At 50.7% G+C, this 23,195-nt stretch overlaps 1 protein-coding gene across 1 annotated transcript; it reads right to left on the bottom strand.

The window, feature by feature from the left end:
• Positions 1–3,434: 3,434 nt before the first annotated feature.
• Positions 3,435–22,770, bottom strand: GDF6 (growth differentiation factor 6). The gene is made up of 2 exons (XM_003408401.4): positions 22,325–22,770; positions 3,435–6,826 (listed from the first exon to the last, which is right to left on the bottom strand). The coding sequence occupies exons 1-2, from the start codon at positions 22,746–22,748 to the stop codon at positions 5,865–5,867; spliced, it is 1,386 nt and encodes a 461-aa protein (XP_003408449.4). The 5' UTR covers positions 22,749–22,770; the 3' UTR covers positions 3,435–5,864.
• Between the last annotated feature and the right edge of the window lie 425 nt (positions 22,771–23,195).

A 23,195-nucleotide genomic window follows, 5' to 3' on the forward strand; every position in this document is an offset into this window, starting at 1 on the left:
TCTTCAAGGATGGGGCCGTGTTTTTTTCAATGCAACTTTGGTATTCTTACTATAGAACTGGACAAGGAATAAAGGCTGTTCGATTTCCATTAGATGTCATTTTAACATTCGTAAAAGTTGCACATCTTTTCAACAGGAAGAATATAGGTGGGCAAAAACACAAATCGGACTACCAGAGTTCAGTGGTAAAGTTGAAAGAGGTTGTGAAACAATTATGTAAGGGCAGAAGAATTTAATATAGTGGTAGTAAAGTATTTTTAAAGCCAAAGGTGAAAACAGAAAAAAGAAATGTCCAGAGAGCAAATTAAATGTGAAATCCAAATAAGCAGCAAAGAAAGTTACCTACAATATTAATGACGAGCATGGAATTCAATTCACTCAAATCAGAAAGAAGAAAATAGTTAATGGCATGTCTTGAACCAGGAGTAGACACCTCCTTATAAAAGATATGGATTTGTGGGTCCTCAGTACAGTGATGATTAAAAAGGACTTGACATGTTGGTCAATGTCCAGGGAGAATCTATCTCCCTTGTTAAATGAAGACTCTGGTAGATTTGCAGCCACCGTCTGCTAGCTGGTCACTTCATCTTGCTTGTGACACTGCGGTTTTTCCTTAGTGGGTAGGTGCTTTTAACCCCAGGAAATTTTAGAATTAAATATACAGACGAAATAAAAGAAATCTAAATTATCAATACTTTGTGTTAATTTCAAAAATAGATTTGGCCAGTCATGGGGAAAATCTGTACCTATTTGGTATTTAAAATGTTTGCAAGCTTTAAGAAAATGCAATTGATTAAGGCATCTACAGATTTGCCTTCTGACATCAATTTAAATGGGTAACTCAGTAATTAATTTTAGATTCCTGATGTTAAGTCAAAAGGTATAAATCGTATTGGAATACTTAATAGAACTTAAGGATCACCATCTTTAGAAGTTTAACTTATTAACTTTACTTGGAGTGATTTAAGTATTTGAGAAGGTTTGACCTGTTAGAGAAACCTGAAGAACTTTAAGAAGAAAATTGAATATATTAAATTTATAAAGGAAATGCACAATGTTTAAAGGAAGTTTATTAACTAGGTTTGTAACTGGAATTGATTAAGAAAGCTTGGTCCATTCAACTTGAGTTTAAAGGCCCCCTTAAAAGAGGTTATTAAAATTACTAGATTTATAAGTAGAATAGGATTTATAAGTTTATTCATTCAACATATTTGCTGAGTGTTTACTCTGTGTCAGGCTCTGTTGTGGATGCTAAAAACACAGCAATAAACAAAATAAAGGCAAAAAAATCATTATCTTTATGGGGCATACATTCACTAAACTTAAGAGCTTAAAAAATAAGTTATTAAATGTTTTGATTTAATACTCTGGATATTAACTTAAAAACAAGTTAGTCATAGTCTTTTCATTGTGGGAATATTTCTCCTAAGAAACACCAAAAGGCTCATATTGACAAGTGTGTCCATTAGGCCCTGAATCATTAATGTCCAGCTCACACAGAACTCAGAGAAGTGTGTGGCTTGAGTGTTGAATCTCATCCTGCACCATCTGAACTTTTTCACATCGCTCACGAGAAATCTAAGTTAACCAAGATTTTCTCCTCCAAGTGCAAAGGTCTTAAGGAAGGTTAAGGAGCTAAGAGTTACTTACATCTTTATACAATCCAATGAGATTATGTTTCTCTGAAAACCCGAGTTAGGGAAAAGAGGAAAGTAACATTGGAGATGGACATATTTGTGGAGAATAGGGAAAGTCCTGGATTGAGGACATTAAGGCACAGGGCTGGGAGTCCTCAGGGCAGTTAGGGGGTTGGGGGAAGGTGACAGGTACAGAAACAGTGGTGGAAAATGCAAAGAATTCTCAATTACGTCAAAAAGATTCTCCACCCAGGAAAGAGAAAAAGAGCTTCTTTTTTACTCCCCCGGGTGATTATCTGTTCCCAAAACCCAGGAGTCAAAATTGTTCTGTTAAAAAGTTCCCTTTGGGTAAATAAAGCTTTTGCGAAATGACCTGGAAACTCAAATGAACATTTTTTCTATGAGGAAATGTTTCTCCATTCTAAACAGCTCACTTACAACCAGTCTTTTGAGACATAACCTACTGGTAAATTGATCACTATGTTCATAACCAAAACTCACAAATATCACACCCAAGGTAGTCCCAGCAAACATCAGAGAAACTACTAAAGCCTTGCAATGACCTCAACTATTGCTTTCCCAAAGCTACGGACTCACTGAGTTTGCAATCCACGTTTTGGATGCCCTACCCTAGTGGTCACAACCCACGTATTCCAAAACCTCAGGCCATGCTGGGGGTCCTGGTGGCAGGTCATCCTCCACCAGCTCACTGCTCTCAATAATCATATTAATTTCAAATTTCCCACACTGATCTTTAGGAACCAATGAGAGAGTAGGTAGATTATCTGGGGGTTAGTATTATATGCCTCAGAGGCATCCCAGAAGAAAGGCCTGCGGTCTGCTTCCAAAAGATCACTACCATTGAACTCTATGGAGCTCAGTTCTATTCTGAAACACATGGGGTCAAATCCAGGGCAACTGGTTTATAGAATTGTATGTATAGTGGTTAACTCCTCAGGCTCTGCAGTCTAAACAACCAAACCAAAACAAAACCCACTGCAGTCTAGTCAATTCCAACTCATAGTAACCCTATAGAACAGAATAGAACTGCCCCATAGGGTTTCTAAGGCTGTAAATCTTGACAGAAGCAGACTGCCATATCTTTCTCCTACAGAGTGGCTGGTGGCTTCTAACCACCAACCTTTCAGTTAACAGCTGAGCACTTTAGCGGTCTTGGTTTAAATCCTAACTGCTACACCCTGAATGAATGACCATGGACAGGTTACTGAGACTCTCTTCACCTCAGTTTCCGCATCTGTGAAATGAGGATTATAATACCTACTTCAAGGAGGTTTTCGAGGGGTTTAAAATAGAGAACACACGTATAACAAAGTCGTACCTAACATATGAGTGCTCAGACTTCCACTTCCAACATCCAATTTGTAGCAAGTGAATTAAAAGAAACAGTTCATATCCTCTGCTTCTGGTGTTCTATAAATGTGAACAGTAATTACCAACATCTTGGGTGATTTATGTATCTTACTGCTTTCTTTTTACAACATTAAAAAGACTAAGGAATATTCCAATTCCTATTTAGGCTCTGGTGATGCTCAAGCAAGGTAAAGGCTCACTGTTCTACTGGCTGACAAAGATATGGCTTTAATCTGATGAGTGAAAATTTCATGAAAGGGGAGTTATGGAAGAGTTATGAAGAAAAAGTGCCGTGCTCGAAATGATGGAATTTAAAAGAATCAGTGCGTTTTCAGACATCCAGTTCCATCCTGGAACAAATCCCACTGACCACAATTCCTTGAGAAAATGATTGTTTCTAAATAGATCCATATAAACGAGGCTGAGTTATGAGGGAGGGAATGAGTTTAATAATACAGTATTAGTTCGAGTATCATCCAGGAAAGACGGACTGTAAAAAATGTTTTGAATATTAATTTACCTCTGATAACTTTAGTGCTGTAAATACTTGTATTATAGTGAGGTAGACAGTTAAAAAAAAAAACTCTCCATTAGACAGAATTAAAATTTTGTAATAATATTTAAGGAAATGATAACATTATGAAAGAACGAAATATCTGATTAATGCTTAACTTTGTACAACTCGAATATAAACTTTAAAAATCTTAGAAATTATAACATTTGAGTGCATATAACATTTTGTACATTAAGATGAATTGCATGCTGTCCACGTCTTCTTTGCACTTTCAGTCACCTTAAATAAACAAATATATACAGCCTTAACAGAACAACAGTGCATCCAAAGCAAATGTGCATTTTAAATTATTTCTCTTGGCCAAGTCTTCTTTTACTTAGCATTTTATATTAGCATTCATTATCATTCCCACCCTTTGACAGTTTGTAGTTCTCTGAACCAAACAAGCAACAGGTTTAGATTGGGAGAGGGCAAAACGACACAGAGAAAACAAAACCTTTTTTTTTTTTTTTTTAATGGTTGGTACAAGTCCCCTTGTTTAAACCATTTCATGGTCAAAGATGAGAAGGAAGTTAACTCATATTCCCATCTGGGCAATGTTTGAAAATAATACTGGTGCAGGGTGGTGGGAAAGGTCATGCTTTTTACTATCTGGGAATGGATATTTAAATTGGGTTGTGCTCTCTCCTGCTTCCTTCTGGAAGATGAATTCCACCCTTGTCTCCTTCTTTAGAGGTCCTTGGGTGGCACAAGTGGTTTGCACTCGACTGTTAACCTAAAGGCTGGTGATTCAAACTCGCCTAGTGGCACCACGAAAGAAAGGCCTGGCCATCTTCTTCTGTAAAGATTACACCCAAGAAAACCCTACAGAGTAGTCCTACTCAGTAACACATGGGGTCATCATGAGTTGGAATCAACTTCATGGCAACGGTTTTGGGTTTTTTTTTTTTTTTTTCGTTTCCTTCTTCTTTACTGCCAGTTCCCATCTCCCACCCCAAACTCAATGTAACACTTTGCTCTTTTCACAGTTTTTCATTACTAAGTTTTAAAAACATTGCCTAACTGGTAATTACAATCTGAAACAATTCTTTTGGGGGAGCCCTGGGCTATTTCCAGCTGGTAATCTTTCAGGAATGTCAGAAGGGAGGGAAAAAAGATTTTAAAGAAACTTCAGAGACAGGCACTTGTGTCTGCTTTCATCCTTACCTTCCCTGCTCCTGGCAGGTCCCTTGGGCCCCCCTCCCAACCTTGCCCTCTCTACTTCTTTGGTCCTTTCCTGCTTCCTCTGCACCTCTGACCTTAGTTATATTGTACCTCCCCCCCCCCCAGTTTTTAAAATTGGGAATCGCCTTCCTCTTAGAAGGGGGTGCCTGAATCTTTGGCAAATTGTTTGGGTTTTTTGTTTGTTTGTTTTCTTCTTGTTAGTTTTAATCAATTAGAAACAGACATCATGAAGGGCTTTTCGGTAGGTTATCTCCTGCCTGGGCACATTAGCCTCAGTGTCAGCCCCAGTAAGGCAGGTCTTGTGGTTTCTCCTTATCCTTCAGGGGGTTCCATTTGGACTAATTCTTGTCATTCCATCCATACCAGCTCCTCTTTCCCCCATCAGAAAAAGCAACAGTAAAGGCAGCACCGAAGCACCTCTCTCAGCCCCCTGAGCCCTCTGGATTCCCATGGGAGTTGCCAGTTACAAGTACTGGGAAAGGCCAAAGCAGAGCTGGTACACTCGCTAGAGAGCACAATTGGGTGGAAAAGGTGCTTGGGGCCACCTATCTCCAAGCTCTTCTAAAGGCAGGAACTGGCTTTCCTATTCAGTATCCAATGTCCCTATTCTAACACTTTTCACTTGGGAGGCCACCAGACATGGGCTGCGACACGGCCAGAAAGACAGCATCTTCTTTACACAGGTAGAATACAACCAAACCAAGGTGTGGGCAAAGGTGATTCTCCCTTCCACACTGTTTCCCTTTTTAAAGTATTTTTCAATCCATGGAACAGTTGAGAAACAAGTATACGTCTCCCGTTCTCCCACCTCCTATCAAAACCTGTGAAACACACAAGGAAATCCAAAGCCACAATAATGAAGAGAAAAACAAAACAAAGCAAATCCTCCTTGGCTTGTTTTTCCAGAGTGGCCAGGCAAAGTGTGAAAATCCATATATCCCCCTGGGCTGGCAGGTAGAAGGTTCTGGGAGGACTGCGCTGTGCTACCACCTCTCCCATCCAGCTCACACGTCTAGGCTTTTGCCCACCCTCAGCCCGCTCCAAGGCCAGCTCCTCCTCCGTCCCTCTCAGCAGTCAGGCTTCCCCAGCGGCTGGCTATGGCGTTGGGAAAGGCGCCGCTACCTGCAGCCGCAGGACTCCACCACCATGTCCTCGTACTGCTTGTAGACCACATTATTGCCCGCATCGATGTACAGGATGCTGATGGGAGTCAATTTGGTGGGCACACAACAGCTGGGCGGGGTGGAGCCAGGGTCCATGGAGTTCATCAGGGTCTGGATAATGGCGTGGTTGGTGGGCTCCAGGTGTGAGCGCAGCGGGAAGTCGCACACGCCCTCGCAGTGGTACGCCTCGTACTCCAGGGGCGCGATAATCCAGTCGTCCCAGCCCAGCTCCTTGAAGTTCACGTGCAGGGGCTTCTTGCTGCAGCGCAGCCTCGACTTCTTGCCATGCCGCTTGCCGTGACGACTGGCAAAGGCCGTGCGCCGCCGCCGCCGGCCGGGCGAGGGCAGCCAAGGCCCAGCGTCTGGGGCGCCCGACGGAGGCGGCCAGGACCCCTCGGCGCCCGCAACCGGGCCCGCAGCCTCGGCCGAGCCCAGCTGCTCGCGCATCTCAGCGAACAGGTTCTTGCGCTGGGATTTGGTGAACACCACGAGCAGGGCGCGCTCCTGGGGCGGCCGCACCCTCCGGCCGAAGCCCAGACTCCGCAGGTCCGGGGCCAGCGGCTGCTGGGGCCCCGGCGCGGGCGCCTCGGACTCCCCGGCGCCCGGCTCGCCCCATGCGGCCCGCAACTCCAAGCACAGCTGCTTCCAGGGCTGGTGGCGCAGGCCCTGCCACACGTCGAAGACTTCCCAGCCGGCCGGGGGCGCCCCCTGTAGGTCCAGGGTCCGCGCATCCAGTAGCAGGGGCGAGAGGCAAGGGAAGAGCTGCACAAGCAGCGGCCCGGCCGGCGGCCCCCGGGGCACTGCGGGCGCCTGGCGAAAGAGCCGCAGCTCCGCGCCCACCAGCTCTTCTTTGTCTGAGAGCGTGGACACATCAAACAAATACTTCTGTCTCCGGAGAGGAGTGTGCGAGAGATCGTCTGCGAGATAAAAAATAATTACAGTCAGTTTCACTTCAGGGGGAAATCAGCCCAGTGCTTGGCAGCCGCCCCCGGGAGGGAGAGGGCGGGGAGCGGAGCGGGCCGGCCAGGGAGGTCAGTCCGCCAGGCCCGCAGCCTGACCACCCCCAGCCGCGGGGTGGGGGCGCACCGGGACCTGTCCCCTCCTCCCTGTCAGCTCCGGACGCCCAGAGCGGAAGTTGGTGGCCGCCCGAGAGGCTGCGGCGGCGGCGGCCTCCCGGGGTTCTCCCAGGCGGCTGCGTAACCACTAATGTGACCTTTGTGGTCGCAAGCCTGGGCCGCGCTTTCCCCAGACCTTCTCTGGGCAGGCTCCTTAGTGAAATCTTTCTCGTCTCTGTTCCAATGTCGCCTCCTCCGACAGGCCGTCCTCGGTCCCCCTGATCTAAAGTAGCCTCGCTCGGTCGCTGTCACAGGACCTGGTTTATTATCTTCCCAGCACTTGGCTTTATCTACAATTACCTCGTTCATATTTGTCTCATTAGTGGTCTGTCTTTCCAAGCAACATCCCGCTGCCACCAACCCTATAGGAGCTGGAAGTATGTCCACGTCCATCTTGCTCACCACAGCGCCTAGGGCCGTGTCCGATCTAGAGCACACGCTGGTGAATACGGGAGAAACTTCTGGAGCAGTGATTCCCAATCCTGGCTGCACCTTAGAATCATCCCGGGAACTTAAAAATACCAAAGCCAGGGCTTCACCCCAGACCAACTGTATCAGTATCTGACAGGGCTTTGGCATTGGGCTTTGTTAGCCTTTTTTTTTCAAGCTCCGAGATGATTTAAAGGTGCAGCCCTAGAATCACTGCTCTGAGGGTAACCTCGCTGCCATCAGGCTGTTTGCTGGGGCATTTAGGCTGAATACAGTGCAGACAGAACAAGGGCTGCCAAGTGTTTTCTTCTTTTTTTTTTTTTTCTTTTTTCGTATGTTTTAAATTTGCCTACACTTTAACTTAAAACAAAAGAGCAGTGAGGCTTTCAGAAGTCTGCAGAAGGCAAACACACACCAAGCATCTCTCCAGTGAGAAGATCCTGCAGTCAATGAGAAATAGAGACACCTGGAAGGAGAAAAGCTCAGCCATGGACATTTAGACAGACACACACTCACCAACAATGACATGTCCTGCCCCTCCCCTCCCTCAGACCCAACCTGAAATCCTCTTGCTATGCAATTAATCCTGGAGATAAATTTTTTGGTTACAAGTGGGAAAAAGAAGTTTGAGGCACATTGCAAGGAGAGTAGTAGGCTTTTAAAATCCAAGGCGAATTCTTCAGGACCAAGGCAATACTGGACTTCCCTTTTGATACCTTTGTGTAGGAAGCCAACCCCACTTCAATGTGCAAGGCGGAAAGCTAACCAGATTTTCCCGGGCTGCTTTCCCATAAAATATTTACAACCCAGCAAATACAAAAATCCCCAAAGCCCCCAGCTTTCCCCAGAAGCTAGTAAAGTTTGGGTCGATTTCAATAATAAAAGTGTCACTGGGTCCTGGGTCCGACCTTGCCGCCAGTCCAGATGCAGCCCCGGGCCACTGGATCTGGAGCCTCCGTCATGCTCAGTCCCATCGGGGCTGCCCGCAGGGCTGGCTGCCTCATCCTAGCACACAAGCCCTGACCTGAGATGGAGCTGAGGGAAGGGTGAGAGGTGAAAAGGGAAAGGCTGCTGGAGGCAGTTGATTTATGGAAGCCAACCCCTTCAAACCGGCCAGGGTCACATTAAAATCAGTGAGAATTCAGCATACTTTCCACTGCTTTAAAAAAAAAAAAACCATATCTGACAATGCTCAGCCACTGGCCAGATCTCAGGACTATGGCCTTAGGCTTCACTTCCCACCCTCTTACAGTTCTGTCTCCCCAAACTAGAACTGTGAAGAGAAGGACAAACCTAAGGCATTGGTGGCACTAGCTGAATGTTTACAATAGCTAACACATTTTTAATCCTTACTTTAAGCATGTGCTCAGTTCTGTAATATAGGTGCTCGTACTGTTCCCATTTTACAAATGAGAAAACCAAGGCTTGCAGAGATTGTCAGTTACCCAAAGTTAGACAGCTAGTAAGTGAGGCTTAGGTCCATACCTGGGCTATTTAATTCCAGAGTTGGAGGTCTTAAGCCTCAATCACCAATAGTCCCATTTGTTGCCTCTGCTATAGTCCAGGTATTGGAGTCTAACAACCAAGAGTGGTGAAATATGGGGGAGAGGAGGATACAACACAATCTGTATTTGCAAGCCGTAAGGGTCTCTGGGTGGCAAAGACTGTTTGTGCTGGTTACTAACTGAGAGGTTGGTGGTTCGGACCCACCCAGTGGCACCATGAAAGAAAGTCCTGGCCATCTGTTTCCATAGATTACACTCCAGAAAACCCTATGGAGCACAGTTCTACTCTGTAACACATGGGGTCATCATGAGTAGGAATCAACTTGACAGCCACAGGTTTGGTTGGTTTCGTTTTAGAAGTAAAACCTGGACTCCCTTAGGAAATTTACATCTCTGTTTATGTAGCTCTTAAAAGAACCTGTCACTAGCTGGAGAGCATTCAGGCAGGTGCAAAGGATAATGATTTATTTTTCTCCCATGGAACATGTTGATTTCAGCTTGCTTTTGCTTTCCTTGTGTTTGTTTGTTTAATGTGAGCTAATAAATGACTGACTACTCTGCACAGCTGAGTCACATTTCTCTAGTCCTCAGAGGGTGGTCAGAGGGAGCTCTACTGATCCTGCAGCCTCGGCATCTCTGATGATCTTTCTGCCAAGACCAGCCCATCCTTATCATTTTCCAGGGCCCAGGGCAAGAGTGCAAATGGAAGCTTCAGCCTGCATCCTGGTCTTCTCTTGCCTCCCCAGGTCCATCCCACACTGCTCTCTTATGCATGCATGTGGACACCCCAGCCCACAGGTCCTAGCTTCCCAGGCCTACAGGTGCACTTACCGATGGTATGTTCCACTCTTGGAAGGACAATCCACTGAAGAAGGTGCACACGCCCTGGAAGTGGGCTTAGGGCTATTTGGGCAACAACTCTGTTGTCCCAGCTACCTGGGGCATGATCTAAGAGAGTGGCCCTCAAAGCCACTAAAGCTGCCAGTGGTTGTCAGTAGTTGTGACTCCTGATGGCCCCAGGTGTGTCCGAGTAGAACTAAGCTCTATAGGGTTACATCTGAAACAGTGTCACAAAGGAACTTGTTAGAAATGCAAATTTTGGGCCCCAGAGTTCTGGGGTGGGGGCCAGAATTGGCATTTTTAATCTGTTCCCAGGTGATGTCGATTCTGCCAGTGGGGGGAGGGGGGTCACACTTTGAGATCCACTGGTCTAGAAGAGGGATGCAGGTTCCAGGTAGACATGTCTCCTTGACTCCCTGGATTCCTTACCCAATGAGGGCCACCCCTGGAGTAGGGATAAAACAGGATCCTCCAAAGCACAGGGCCTGAGGCAGGGTCTAAGGCCCTACTGGCCAGAACCAATTCACTATCTCTCCCAGCCCTTCCCTGCTCCCCACAGCCACCCCCCACTTGTCTTTACCCTTTCAGCCACAAGTTCTCTCACTGGATCTCCAGAACCTCTAACCCCTAACCAGAGGGTCCGAGGAGGTGGATGCTCTGTGCTGCTCCCCCATAGCCCACATTCCCCACCTGTCTGGGCCTGCTCTGAAGCCACACAGGGCCAAAACAGCCCAGGGCAGGCATCCAACCCCAGAGCACATGCGACACCATGTGCTGTGAGCCTACACACACTGCCTGCTAAGCAGGCATCACAAGGCCTGGCCCAGCTGCCATGGGCCACCTGTGGGCAAGAGGCCCACCCTTCACACTCCCTTCCACAAGCCTCCTTTCTCCTCAGGTTCTTTATAAATGAGGGCTGTGGTCCTCAACTGACCCTATCTTCCATCTCCTTAACTAGAGACCTGCTCTTTTCATTTCAAAATTTCTTTTTGGCACTTTCTTACACCCCTGGAAGTCAACCCTATGCTTTAGTCTGTTACATTGAAATTAATAACACATGAGAGCTTTTTGTTCTGCTTTCCGTTTGCACCAGCCTCGTTTGTTATAGCTTAGCTCACAACCCAGTTAACTGTTGAGGGTTAGACATATAATTCTTCCAAGTTATAATTCCGAGATGCGCACTTATCCACTTGCCCTAGTAGGTGGGTAAAGAATAAAGGTGAGGAGGGAAGGAACAAGCCACCCTCACATCTGAAGAAAAATTCTTCGTTAATAAGTCAGCCTCTTTTGAGTTAGAGCCCCTATGACTCGGATCTACTCGAGGGCAGCAGGTGTGGTACTGGTTTTCTTTTGAGTTAAGAGCAGGTTGGGAAGGGCTGAGGGTACTTCACACACGTGTTTCTGCTGTGTTGTGTTGTTGTTCTTAGGTGCTGCGGAGTCAAGTCGATTTTCTACTCATAGCAACCCCATGTGACAGAGTGGAACTGCCCCATAGGGTTCCCTAGGCTGTAATCTTGAAGGGAGCAAATTCCCAAGTCTTTCTCCTGCAGAGCGCCTGAGTAGGTTGGAACTGCCAACATTTTGGTTGGCAGCCAAGTGCTCAGCCATTGCATTGTGCCACCAGGGCTTCTTGTGTTTTTTTGTTTTGTTTTGTTTTTGTTTTTTTAAGGAAAACAAGTAAAAAAAAAATTTTTTTTTTTAACGCTTGCTAGGTGATAGCAACCTGTTTTAAAGCTGCGGAAATTGACTTAGAAAGCCAGTCATCTGTCTACTGGCACAGTGCACAGCTGGAGAGAGCTGAAGAAGCAAACACCAAAGGATGCTAAGGCAGAAAGGCAAGCAGGATGCCTTTCCACCGCACTACAGACCAATGCCTGGAACCTACAGTCCATGAAGGCGGCTTGAGCGAGGGACGCTCGGGGACAGGAAACGGGCCTTTCCAGGCTCCTCTCGATGCCTCCTCCCGGGAGGTCCCGGGCTACTATTTATGGGTTCCAGAAATCCAGCACCTTCTTTGGGTTTGAGGAGAGCCCGGGACTGCATTTTTACAAAACATCACCGAGGTATGTTGGACAGCTTGAGTCCCTCTGGAGGGTCTTGGTTGGATTTGCGGTCACCCGCCAGCACCGAGGATGCACCAGCTCTCGCGACCTGCACGTCACTCCCCGCCACGGACTCTGGGCTCCTCCGCGTCCTGCCCCCGTCCTCTGAGTTCCCTACTGGTGACCTTGGATGGCTACTGGCTAGGCGTCCAGCCGGACCCCAGCTGCCTCCTCCGTCCCACATCCTCCGCGGTGGCTGAGCAGAAAGCTGAGGAGACATCGGGATTTCCCACCACCACCACCACCACCGATGGGGGAGGAAGCTGAGGGGCGAGGGATAATCACAGAGCTTTGCAAAGGATACTCTGGCTGTCATTGAGGCTGAACCACTGCTCCCACTCGCTCATTTTAAAGCCGGCAGCACCCAGCGGCTCAGCCGGAGAAAGACTTGGTGATTTGCTCCCATAAAGATTGTTGTTGCTGCTGTTAGGTGCCCAGTGGACTCCCACTCATGGGACCCCACGTGACAGAGTAGTACTGCCTCCTAAGGCTTTCTAGGCTAAACTACCCCATAGGGATTTTTAGGCAGTAATTACTCCCCGGAAGCCTGGTGGCCCAGTGGTTAAGAGCTAAGGCTGCTAACCAAACGGTTGGTAGTTTGAATCCACCAGCCACTCCTTGGAAACCCTATGGGGCAGTTCTGCTCTGCCACATGGAGTCGCAGTGAGTCAGGACACCTAACCACACAGCAGCACCAAAACCCTAAGAGACTTGCCTTTGTGTTGGTCATGAGCCCAGTACTTTGCTGTCCTCTCTCACTGAACCCTCACTGCAAGTGTCCAAGGTCTGTCCTACTATTATACTCATTTATTAGTGAGGAGACTAAGGCTGTAGGAAGTGGCAAGTTCTGAAGGTAATAATTCCAAGGCTGACCCCAATCCTGTGGCTGGGTGCCTCATCCAGGGTCCTGATTTGACCAGGGACCACGCAGGACACTCACATTCATCATCAGTGCAGTCAACCCAAGGTGAGCTGGGTTCCCCCCGGGAATTTCTTTTCTTTTCTTTTTCTTCAGTAGAGGATGGAATTTATGGCTGGATTTGGAGTCACATCTCCCCTAGGTCCTTCAGGTAGCTTCAGAATTACCCTGAGGTGCCGAAGTCCATGAGGTTGGAAATAAAGCCAGGCATGCTGGGTGAGTAAAAATGAGCCACCAGCCCCTCTCCTCTGGGTGTGAAGTCCTCCTAGGGTAATCTGTGCTGCAATGATTACCATCCCCCTTGAACATAGCAATCTCCTGGGCATGCCCCCTGAGGGTAAACCCTCATTGTACGTCAGGTCTGTGTTGAGGTCTGAGCCTTGCAAACTGCTGACCAGTTGCTAAGCATCATCCTCAGTGGATGGATTCAAGAAGCAATCCACACAATTCACCCTCTCCAGGGTGCCAGGGGCCCCAGTACTCTTGCTTGATCAGCCAGCATAATTACCAAATAACAAACACTGGTGTAGCACCTACTTTGTGCTGGGTATGATTAAATTCTTAATATGTATTAACTCATTTTATTCCTCAAAGCCATCTATGAGAAAGGCACCCTATTATCCCCACCGTATGGATCAGGAAGCTAAAGTAGGGAGTTTAAGAGCCACTTGCCCAAGACAGGAAGTGGTAGAGCTGGCAATCTGGTTCCAGTTTCCATACCAACACTCTAGACAAACCCTGAGAAGGCCCCATCTCTTTCATGTTACCCATGACTGGAGGGTGCCAATCCCTGGTCTCCAAGAGCCACTTGCTTCCTAGTCAACAGAACTGAAGAAAGGGATGCCCAAAATTGAGCTTTTTAAAGAGAACTTACAAGGAAACTTAATTTTCTCATCTGCAAAATGGGGATAACAATACCAGCTCACAGAGTTACTGAGGGGTGCAAATGAGAAACAGTGTGGCAAAGACCTTTGAAGGCACCATGCAAATGTTAGTTACTAAAGACAGTGAGGATTTCAAGTCAAAGAAACATAGATTTGAATCCTGATCTGTGACTTAATGTCTGGGTGACCTTGGGCAAGTACTCTCTCTCCCCCAGCCTCACATCCCTCCTCTGTAAAATAGGAATAACTAGCCCTACCTTTCAGGGTCACTGCAAAGGTAAGATTCAGCTACTCAGCGCACTGCATGACACATCAGCTCTTGCAGGTGGAGTGGATTCTGACTCATAGCGACCCTACAGGACAGAGTAGAACTGCCCCATAGGGTTTCCAAGGAAATCTGGTGGATTCCAACTGCCGACCCTTTGGTTAGCAGCTGAGCTCTTAACCACTGCACATAGAAGCACTCAATATTACTACCTATATCCCTAGGGTCACTATGAGTCCAGATCAACTCTACAGCAAAGGGTTTGGTTTTTGTTTCTTATCCAGGTAGGGAGAAGGGGAAACGGTCCTCATCTTAGACTTCTTTGAGTAGATATGGTTCCATTCTCTCTACAAGATTTCTAGAAGTTAGCTGGGTTTTTAGCGGAGGAAAGGTGGTGGGCAGCAGAAGTAAAGTAAGAAACAGTCACTTCCGCTTCCTGCTCATCTGAGGCCCAGCAAAGGGCAAGGCCTCTCCCCCCATTGCCTTGACCAGTCTCAGTCTTGTGGTGCCATATCCTGCCACTGCCGACCCTCTTGCAGTGACTGGTGAGTGGCCGATCTCCACCCCATCCCCAATCAATAATTAGGACCTTCCTTGCTGGTTCCCTCTTTTGCTGGGAAGGGCTAGTGCTAGCCCCTATGGCTTCTCCGCTGGACCTACGCAGTCAAGAGCAGTCTGGTGATTAGTTGCCCTTGACCCTCACTCGCGCCCTTGACGCTCTTTTGTGGGGCACACTGTCCACGGAATCCGTCCGGTATGAGGGAGCAAAAGTGTTCAGCGGTCGAATATGTCCCCCATCTTCTTGGCCTACCAACTGGCCACGCACGTGGTGGGAGGGGAGGGGTTTGTAGCAATGAATGACCTCTCGGGCTACAGCTCGCGAGCCACCCAAGAAGGTCCCGTCGGTTTGTCCTTCAGTCAGTGTGTGTGCCACACACTCAGCCGCCTAACTTCTCTAGGCTTCCACATTGCCTTCCCCTACAGCTTGCTCTGCATTTCTCAGCTTCTTTCCTCATTCCAAAGACCGGAGTCGCCCAAGGCTGGTCCTCCAGAGTCTCCGAGAGGCCTTTTCACTCCGCTTTCCCAGGCTATTCGGCAACTATGCGGGACTATGTGGGTCTGGTGACTTACCTGGGCCCCTCAGAGAAATCCCAGTCTTGGCGCTGCCAGCTGACTCAGCGTGAGGCAAACGAACGCGATCCCACAGGCCTGAATCCAGAACTCCACTAGTCCTAGGAGCCTTACACAGGTTTCTAGCGCAGAAAAGCCAAACCCCGAGGGCGCAGATCTCCGGTGCGAGTCCAGCGCCAGGGGCCCGGCCTCTCCGAGAGCACTGACGCCCACAGCAAGAGCCGAAAAACGCTTCAGGGAAACTCCATTTGTCTCTCTAGGATGAAACGAATTCGTTTACAAAGCAGTTCCTATGAAGTTCAGTGAAAACTTCGTGCCGGCTCACTCTCGAGAAGGGCTGGAGAGCCAGAGAAGCAAAGGCGAGATCAAGGACACTTCACTGGGGGGTCTCTCTTTTTACCGCAGAACCCACCCTGGGCTCCAGACCAATTCACAGAGGCTCAAATCTTAATTTGACATAGCAGCAGATGAAACCCAAACCGAAGCTCAGCACCGTCCCAGCGCCCCAGACCCTCTCTTCCTGCCTCCCAGCGACGCGGGCGCGTCTTGCACCCCAGGGCGGCGCGGAGGGCATGCCCCCACGTCCTCCGCGGGTCGCTGTCCTTCACTTGAGGACTCGCGTTTGGGGCTAGGCCTGGTTGCTTTCTGCACCGTCGACTTCGTAGGGACACCCGGGAGCCTGGAGGAGAGACACAGGCCCTCTAGTAAGCGAAGGAACGCAGGAGGGGGCAGCCGCAGCCGTGAAACCGCCGTCGGAGCTGGAACACTATCGGGCTGCTGGATTTGAGGGCTTGGAGGTCAAAAGTAGAAACAACAGGTGCCAGTTTTATGCGGTTCCCCTTCTCCCGCCGCTCCAAATCCGACCAGTTCTGAGATCACAAGAGAACGGGGTCAAATTGGCGTGTTGCCGTGGGCGGGACTCTCAGCGCCCAGGGAGCCTGCAAGCAGAGACGCAGGAAAAGTGGTAGTGGTCTGCTTCTTAAAGTGCGGGGCCAGGTGTAGCCTTTAAAGAAAGGATTGCCGCAACTGCAATTCGCTGCATTTACCCGGGTCTGACTTCCGAAACCAGGCCGTCGCAAAATCAGATTGGAGGTGGCCGCTGCGGGCTGCAGTCTAGAATCGTGCAGTTTCTCCCCCCGTGGGGCGTCGGAGCGGCAGTTGGCTGGGAAGTAGGGCGCAGGCTGGCCCAACTTCCCTGAAAGCCAGCTTTGCAAGACAGGCGCACTCCGAGTATCCTATGTTTATTTAGGGATGCGGGGCGGGGGGAGGACAGGAAATCCCCCCAAACCAGCCCTTCGTGCTGTCCCCTGCTCCTGCTGTCAGAGCATCTCCCCCAACCCCCACCCCCGCCAACCCAGCACAAGCCTGGCGGGGTTAGCCCGCCCCTCTCCTCTCCAGCATGCCCACAATCAGGTCCCTCAGCCGTGCCCCGCCCCCAGGCTCCCCCGCCACTCACCGCGCAGCGCGCGCTCTTCGGGATCGCGGGCCTGCACCTCCCCCGCCCGCCCTCTCGCAGAGCCTAAAGCCCCTCACCCAAGCCGACTCAACCCTCCGGTCCACAACAGCGCTAATGGACTGTCCCGGAATGCGGAGAACAGCAACCCTGGAACCCATTAGGCGGACGCGGACCTATTTAATTCCTGTAAACGGAGACACCATTTAGCCCACTTTGAGCTTAAAAATAAACAGCCAGGGCTTTAAGGGGGGTGGTAGTTATCAAACAACGAGATGGCGTGATGGATCCACATTGCTCCCTTCCACACTTGGCAGCCTCGGCTCGGACCGGGCCCAGGTTCCAGAGAGCATCTTTTGATCTGATTTATTCTATACCTGAGAGATTATCAAACTAATGCCCTTCGCTTTACTTAAAAGCACCCCAGGGATTATTGTTGGTTTGCTTTGGGTCGCTTGATGAACGCAGCAGTCCTGGCAGGAAATAAAAATTCTTTTCCGTCCTACCCTGTTTCTCTTGTACTGTTTGTCTCACTACGCTTCGCGTGTGGCCCAGGAAAGCGTCACCAGTTTCAAAGAGGTGCACCGCCAGAACCCCAAGAATCTGACTTGGACAAACAGGTTGCGCTAGGGGCTCCATCAATGCAGCGCCCCTCGTTCATCGCGGTTTTATGCTACACGCATCCTCTCTGGTCGAAAGGGGGAGCTTTAATGTCCTGATTCAGCCTGGTGGGAGGGGATTCATAAGGCCTGTCTTGAGCTGTGGCTTGGATGATTTTTTTTTTAATTTTTTGTTAATGTCCAGAAACGATAAGGATGTTTGGACACGCTTTTTCCATTCCCCTCCCCCACCACCGCCACAAGCAAATCGACCTGGTCAACTCCCAGAAGTCGGAGAGCCTCCCCGTTGGGAAAAACGCAAAGCGTCCTTCTCAGATTGGCTTCCCCAGCGTAGGAGGCTCGCCAAGAGTGCCCGCGCGACCTGCGCTCTCTCATCAGAAGACGCTAGGTGTTCTTAGCTTCTTGCTTTTCCCTGTAAGGCTACCCTTAGGGCCTTTGGGATAGGGGTGAAAACTGGTATTTAGCAACCAATCGAAGGCTAACGAATTGATTTGTGGCCTTAAAAATGTCTTAATCATTTCAGCCAGAAGAGCAGAACAACTTCTAACTTGAGATTTCCATCCTCCACCTTTACCAGGACCTTCCAGTTCACCGGGCAGGAGGAGCTGCTTGAAGAGCGACAGAGGCGCAAGCCCTGCTCTGACGCTCCTGCGGGCGCGCATTCGCACGCATACACTTGAACGCTCAGCAAGCCTTTTCCAAGGCTGTTCCCTCTTTCCGAGGAAATAAAGTCCAGATTGGAACCTTCTGCCCGGCTTCCTCATTTGGCCGTCTGGTCTGCATTAGTGTTTTTATAAGGGACTCAAACAAATCGAATACAAGGTCACCAAATAATTAACAGTTGTGAATTCCCTCCATCCCCATTAAAATACTTCCCTGCTTATATTTCATTTTCCGTTTGCCAACGACAACAGGGTCCGGGCAAAGCGCTGCTACGTTGATTACACCACTCTTCGGCCCAAGTCCACCCAGAAACCCGCTGTTTTGCATAAACGTGCTGTACCAGACGAGCTTCAATAGTGCAACTTTCCAAAGGCCCGCCTCAAAGCAGGGCTATCCTCAGAGTTGTCCTGCCCTGCCCCCTGATAACCGTGACCCAGAAGGTAAACCAAGAAGCCAGCGAACAATCAATGGCAAACTATCTCAAGAGTCATTTCTGGAGTTTCGAGTTCCTCAAGGACATTCCAATCTCGTTTTGTTTTGTTTGTTCCCTACTGCCTCTTTTCTGAGGGCGCGATTGTAAGAACAAAAATTTTTTTAAAGAGTATTCTGATTTAAAAATTATCTGGGAACCTAATGCACAGCAGCTTAGACTTATTTTGGTTCCCTCATCCTCGGGGTTGCCTGGCCCCTTGTTGGAATATGTGGCACTTCTGACTGCTTAAACTGCAAGTCTGAGTTCTGTTTCTCTCTCATTCTTCCGCCACTATGGCTGGCCATGTTGAATTCATAGCTCTAATTGCTTGCCTTTCCCAGGCCGGGGTGGGGTAGGGGGCAGGCCTTTTAATGAGTTATTTCATGCACTAACTGTATTTCTTCTACATCCATCCTGGCCCATTCTGATCTTGAGACTACACCAACACACACACACACACACAAGCTTTCTCATCTTCATGTATCCAAAGGTATTTTTAAAGCACTTTTAAAATATGGAAACATCTTAAAAAGATCAAAGGTAAGCAGTTTGTTGTGCCTCTGCTAAAACAAGTAGAAGGAGAAAGCAAGGCACAGCACAAGTCCACAGCCTAAATCCAAAGCCCCATTCATACTCTTCCTTCCCCATTAACTGCTTCTCCTCACCAACCCTTAGAATCCCCCTCAGCCTCTACCCTATCCACTTAGTGCCATAGTTAAGCATGCAGAGTCTAGAATCAGATGTGAGCCTCAGTTCTCACTAGCTGCGAAACCTTGAACAACTTGCTTCTTCTGTGTGTCCTCCTTAATTCACCTGTAAAACCCGGGTGATTATAGCACTTTCCCCAGGTGTTGCTGGGAGAATTAAATGAGATATTTCAGGCACAGTACTTGGCACACAATAAATGCTCAATTAATCTTGCCTTTTATTATTACTTTTTAGATGTTTGGAGATCAAACCGAAAGGACGTATTTTAAAAGAAAAAACTTGCAGTAAGGTCTCCTGGCAGGGGGTGGAGCGACACAGAACGTGCTGCCTTTATAGACCTAAAGCACTCTTCATTCCTTTTGGAAGTGTTTCTCCCAGCTCCTCACCCTTAATCACAGCCTTCAGGTGTAACTTTTGGGATTTCTAGGTGAGGGCTTTTTGCAAATACTGTATACACGTAAGTTACTCGTGCCTCTTGAGCTTGCTTCAGGTTCCTTTTCTTTACTCCGTCGGTCCTCTGAGGGATCCCTGCTCCTCGGAGCCTAGCCTGTCACACTTGACGGCGACTTAAACACCCCCAAGGCAAGGCGCCAAGTTATCCGGGTTGGCTCCGCACTAAATTGTTCACCGCTCTTTCGTCCTAGTCCCACAACTCCGGCAGGGGCGGGGGGAGGGTGACTACTGGGGTGTTCAGCGCGGTTAAGAGCCCCCACGTGAGATGGGCGGAAGTCCTCGCCTGCAGCCGGGGATACGCGGCTGGCGGGTCCCTTCCATCACGGGAGACTAGACACCGTTTGATGTGTTATGACATGAACCCACAATTAGATCGCTGAGTTGAAACACTCCAATCAGGGGCCCGATGCTAAGCAAGCCCCGGAAGGTCCAGCCCGAGGTCACCGCCGGTGACACATCAAATCAAAATCAGTGAGAGGGAAAGTGAGGCTTTCCCTTTATCAAGCTGGGGCTGCAGCCGCCAACTTGCCCCCTCCCCTGCACGCCCCTCGGGCCCGCAGCTCCGCACTCCTTTGCCCCCGCGCGGCTCGCGACGAGTTGCACCGCCTTCCCAGCCAACTAACTGCCTTTCTTCGCATTTTCTGGGAGAAGACCGCGCCATTGAAGCTACGGTCCTGGTGGTCATACTGCGTCTCCTCCTGGTGTGCCACCGTGTTCAGCCCCAGCCCACGACGGCTTTCCTCGGTGGAAGCCTGACGTCTGGAACTAGGTCCGGCTGGTCTGGAGACCTTGGCCCGGGAACCGAGCCCCTCCGCCCCCTAGTCTGGGCTCGCGGCCAGTCCCTCCCCTTCCTCCCGCGCCCGGGGGCGCACAGCACGATGCCCAGGGGGTGGCTGCAGGGCAAGCAAGGGTAAAGCAAGCCCGCGTCTCCGCCAGACCTGGAGCCCCCAAAGACCCCTTTACCCTCGCCTGTACCCAGCAAGCTTCCGTATACTCCTCCGAACAGCCCGCAGGGTCCTTTGGTCCTGTGCCAAACCCACAAGGCGCAGTGATCGCTTAGGAGTGCCTGCCTGGGGAGGGGAGGAGATTCTGGTCATTTCCCTCTGGAAAAAGAAAATGCGCGCTCAACCGCGGGCCAGGCAGGGCCTCTGGGATTTCTTCCCGGGGGGGAGGGCCTCTTGAGCAGTTTTCCCTGGGCCTCCTTAGTCTCTCCTTGGGAAGAGGGTTCTTCAGAAGGCGGAGGGTAAACAGAATTGTGGGGGGAGGGGGTGGCAACCGAGGTAGGGTTGGGGCGTGTGGAGAGCTGTGCTGGCAGCCCAAGGAACACACTTGCGGTGCTATGAAGCCACGTGTCTTTGCAAAGGGGACTTTGTCCTAAAATACCATAAAGCACACGGCGTTAATTTGCCCTACAGACCTTTCAGCAGCTCATGAACCTCGCTGACCTCGGGCTGCAGCCGCGAACCGGGCGTGGGCAGGACCCTCGCCCACAAGGAAGGCGGCTTTCAGGAAGGAGGCAGGGAGCTGGAGTCCGATAGGAGCCCAGAGCCTTAGTGACCGTTAACCTGCGCTGAAAGCTTCGAGAACTTGCGAGCGCCCAAGGCAGCCGGGGGAGCAGCCTCTTCAACCTCAGTCCAAGCGCTCGCAGGCTCCGGGACGACCCCAATTTCACTGATGTGGAAGCGGGAGACTGGGAACCCGCCAAAGCCATGGGGCTAAGTCTAGGAGGACAGAGGGTGGGTAGCTACTTAGACTTCTTTTAGTCCCTCCTTCCTTTCTGCTTATCTTCTCTCCTCTTCCCTTCCTTTCCTATCTTTTTCTCTCTTTCTTTTCCGTTTTTCCTCCCACATTATTGCCTCTTTATAGGAGTTGAGTTTCCGGCGTCTGTAGATCCCTCCCCAATTTCTGGGACCAGCGGGACCGCAAGGCTTCCTAGAAGGCACTGGCCACGCTGCGTGCGGACCAATGCAGCAGACCAGGAGCGGGCGCAAAAGTTTCCATAGACATGCACTAGCACCCTAGTAGAAGTGCAGGGAGAGGAGCGCTGCCTGGCTGAGAAGGTGGATGCAAACACCCATACACCCAGGTGGGTTAAGTATTAGCAGACGTCCAAAATTAGCCTCCCCTAACCCGGCCCACCCGTTGCTGCCGGTGCAGAAATCACTCCAGTCTCGGCCTCAGAGCTGCCGAGAGCTGGACGCTGCGCAGAAAAGTCCGAGAGCGCGGGGCTCCAGCCAGCCAGGCTCGATGAGCTCTGCACCCATCACGGTAACGGCGCGGAGACCGCGCGGCTGCTGGACCAGGACTCTGCCCCGCCGCTCGCAGACGCTCCTCCGACGGCGGGACTCGTTTTTGTCCGCGTTCCCCCGCTCGGACCGGGGGCCGAGGCTTTCCAACGCTCACGCACGCCCGGGACCCGGTCCACCCCGGTAACTCAAGCCTTGCGCCTTGCGGGATGCACAGCCCCGGACCCCAAAGCACAGGTTCTTCAGTTCCGCAGCAGGTTGCTCCCGGGGGCGCCCCGATCCCACGCCATCCCGGGTCATCTACCTGCCACCTCCCGTGCTCCACACTGCCTACACCACCCACCAGAGGAGCGGCCACCACGCCGCTCTCTGCAAAAGACAAGAGGAAGAAGGAAGGAAGGAAGGAAGCGAGGATGGAAGGGAAGATTGCAGACTGGAATAAAATCTGCACTCACATTCTGAAATTTACTCGAGCTTAAGAAAAAAAAATGAAAGGAAAGAAAGGGAGAGGTGCACAGAGTGGGAATCCAGCCTCCGACCAGAGCCGGAGCAGCGCCCTGGCTGCGGAGCTCGAGGACGAGGGGAGTCTGGCGTCTTCTCTGCCACTTACCTAGTCCCCTGTCTACAAAGCTAGTGATCGTATTCGCTGACTTGGAAGACTGGAAAAAACTGGCGTTGATGCCTAGCTTCTCGGCGATGGAATAAGTCCTGTAGATTGACAGCATGTACTCGTGGGGCACCACACGCGGGCCCCTGCCCGGCAGCTCCTGAGCCTGGAGCTGCTGCGGCCGCCGCCGCCTGGGCTCATCCTGCCGCCGCTGCTGTGGCTCCTGGCGCTCCGGGGGCGCCCGGTCCACGGGACTCTCCCGCGGCGCCCGAGGCACCTTCCCCTCCTTGCGGCTTCGCACGTCTTTGGCGGAGCCGAGCTCAGCGGACGACGATGAGGAGGAGATGGACGCCTGCTGAAAACCTGGCAAATCCCACAGGAAACTGATGAGGAAGACGGCCGAGAGCAGGACCCTGGGAGTATCCATGGCGAGCAAAAGACTGCGTCTTCCGAAGAGGCGGCGGCGCGGGGCGCGAGAGGCACGGCGCGGCTGGACAGCGGCCGGGGCCCGGCTCCTCCGGCTGATTCCGAGTGCGAGGAGCCGGGTCCCAGCCACACAAACCCCTGCCGTGCCACGCCCCCTCCCGCCCCTAGCCGGGAGGGGAGGGGACGGAGGGTGGGAGGAGAGGCCGGGAGGTGCGGGCAGGAGGTGTAGGGGGAGAGGGGCCGCGGCGCGCCGGTGTGGCAGGAAGGCGCAGCGCCCCCGCGGGACGCGTGCGGGGTTGCTGGGCCCGGCGCTCAACTCCCGGAGCAGGCGGGAGCTGGGGAGGGCGGGCGCGGCCGCCCCGCGGCGAGGGAGGAAGGGGCCGTCAGCAGCGCCAAGCCCCCTCGTCCTCTTAGAGGCTCGGTCACTCCGCAGCGCCGCGCCCGCCCT

Source organism: Loxodonta africana, chromosome 14 (assembly GCF_030014295.1).
Source record: "Loxodonta africana isolate mLoxAfr1 chromosome 14, mLoxAfr1.hap2, whole genome shotgun sequence".
NCBI lineage: Eukaryota > Metazoa > Chordata > Mammalia > Proboscidea > Elephantidae > Loxodonta > Loxodonta africana.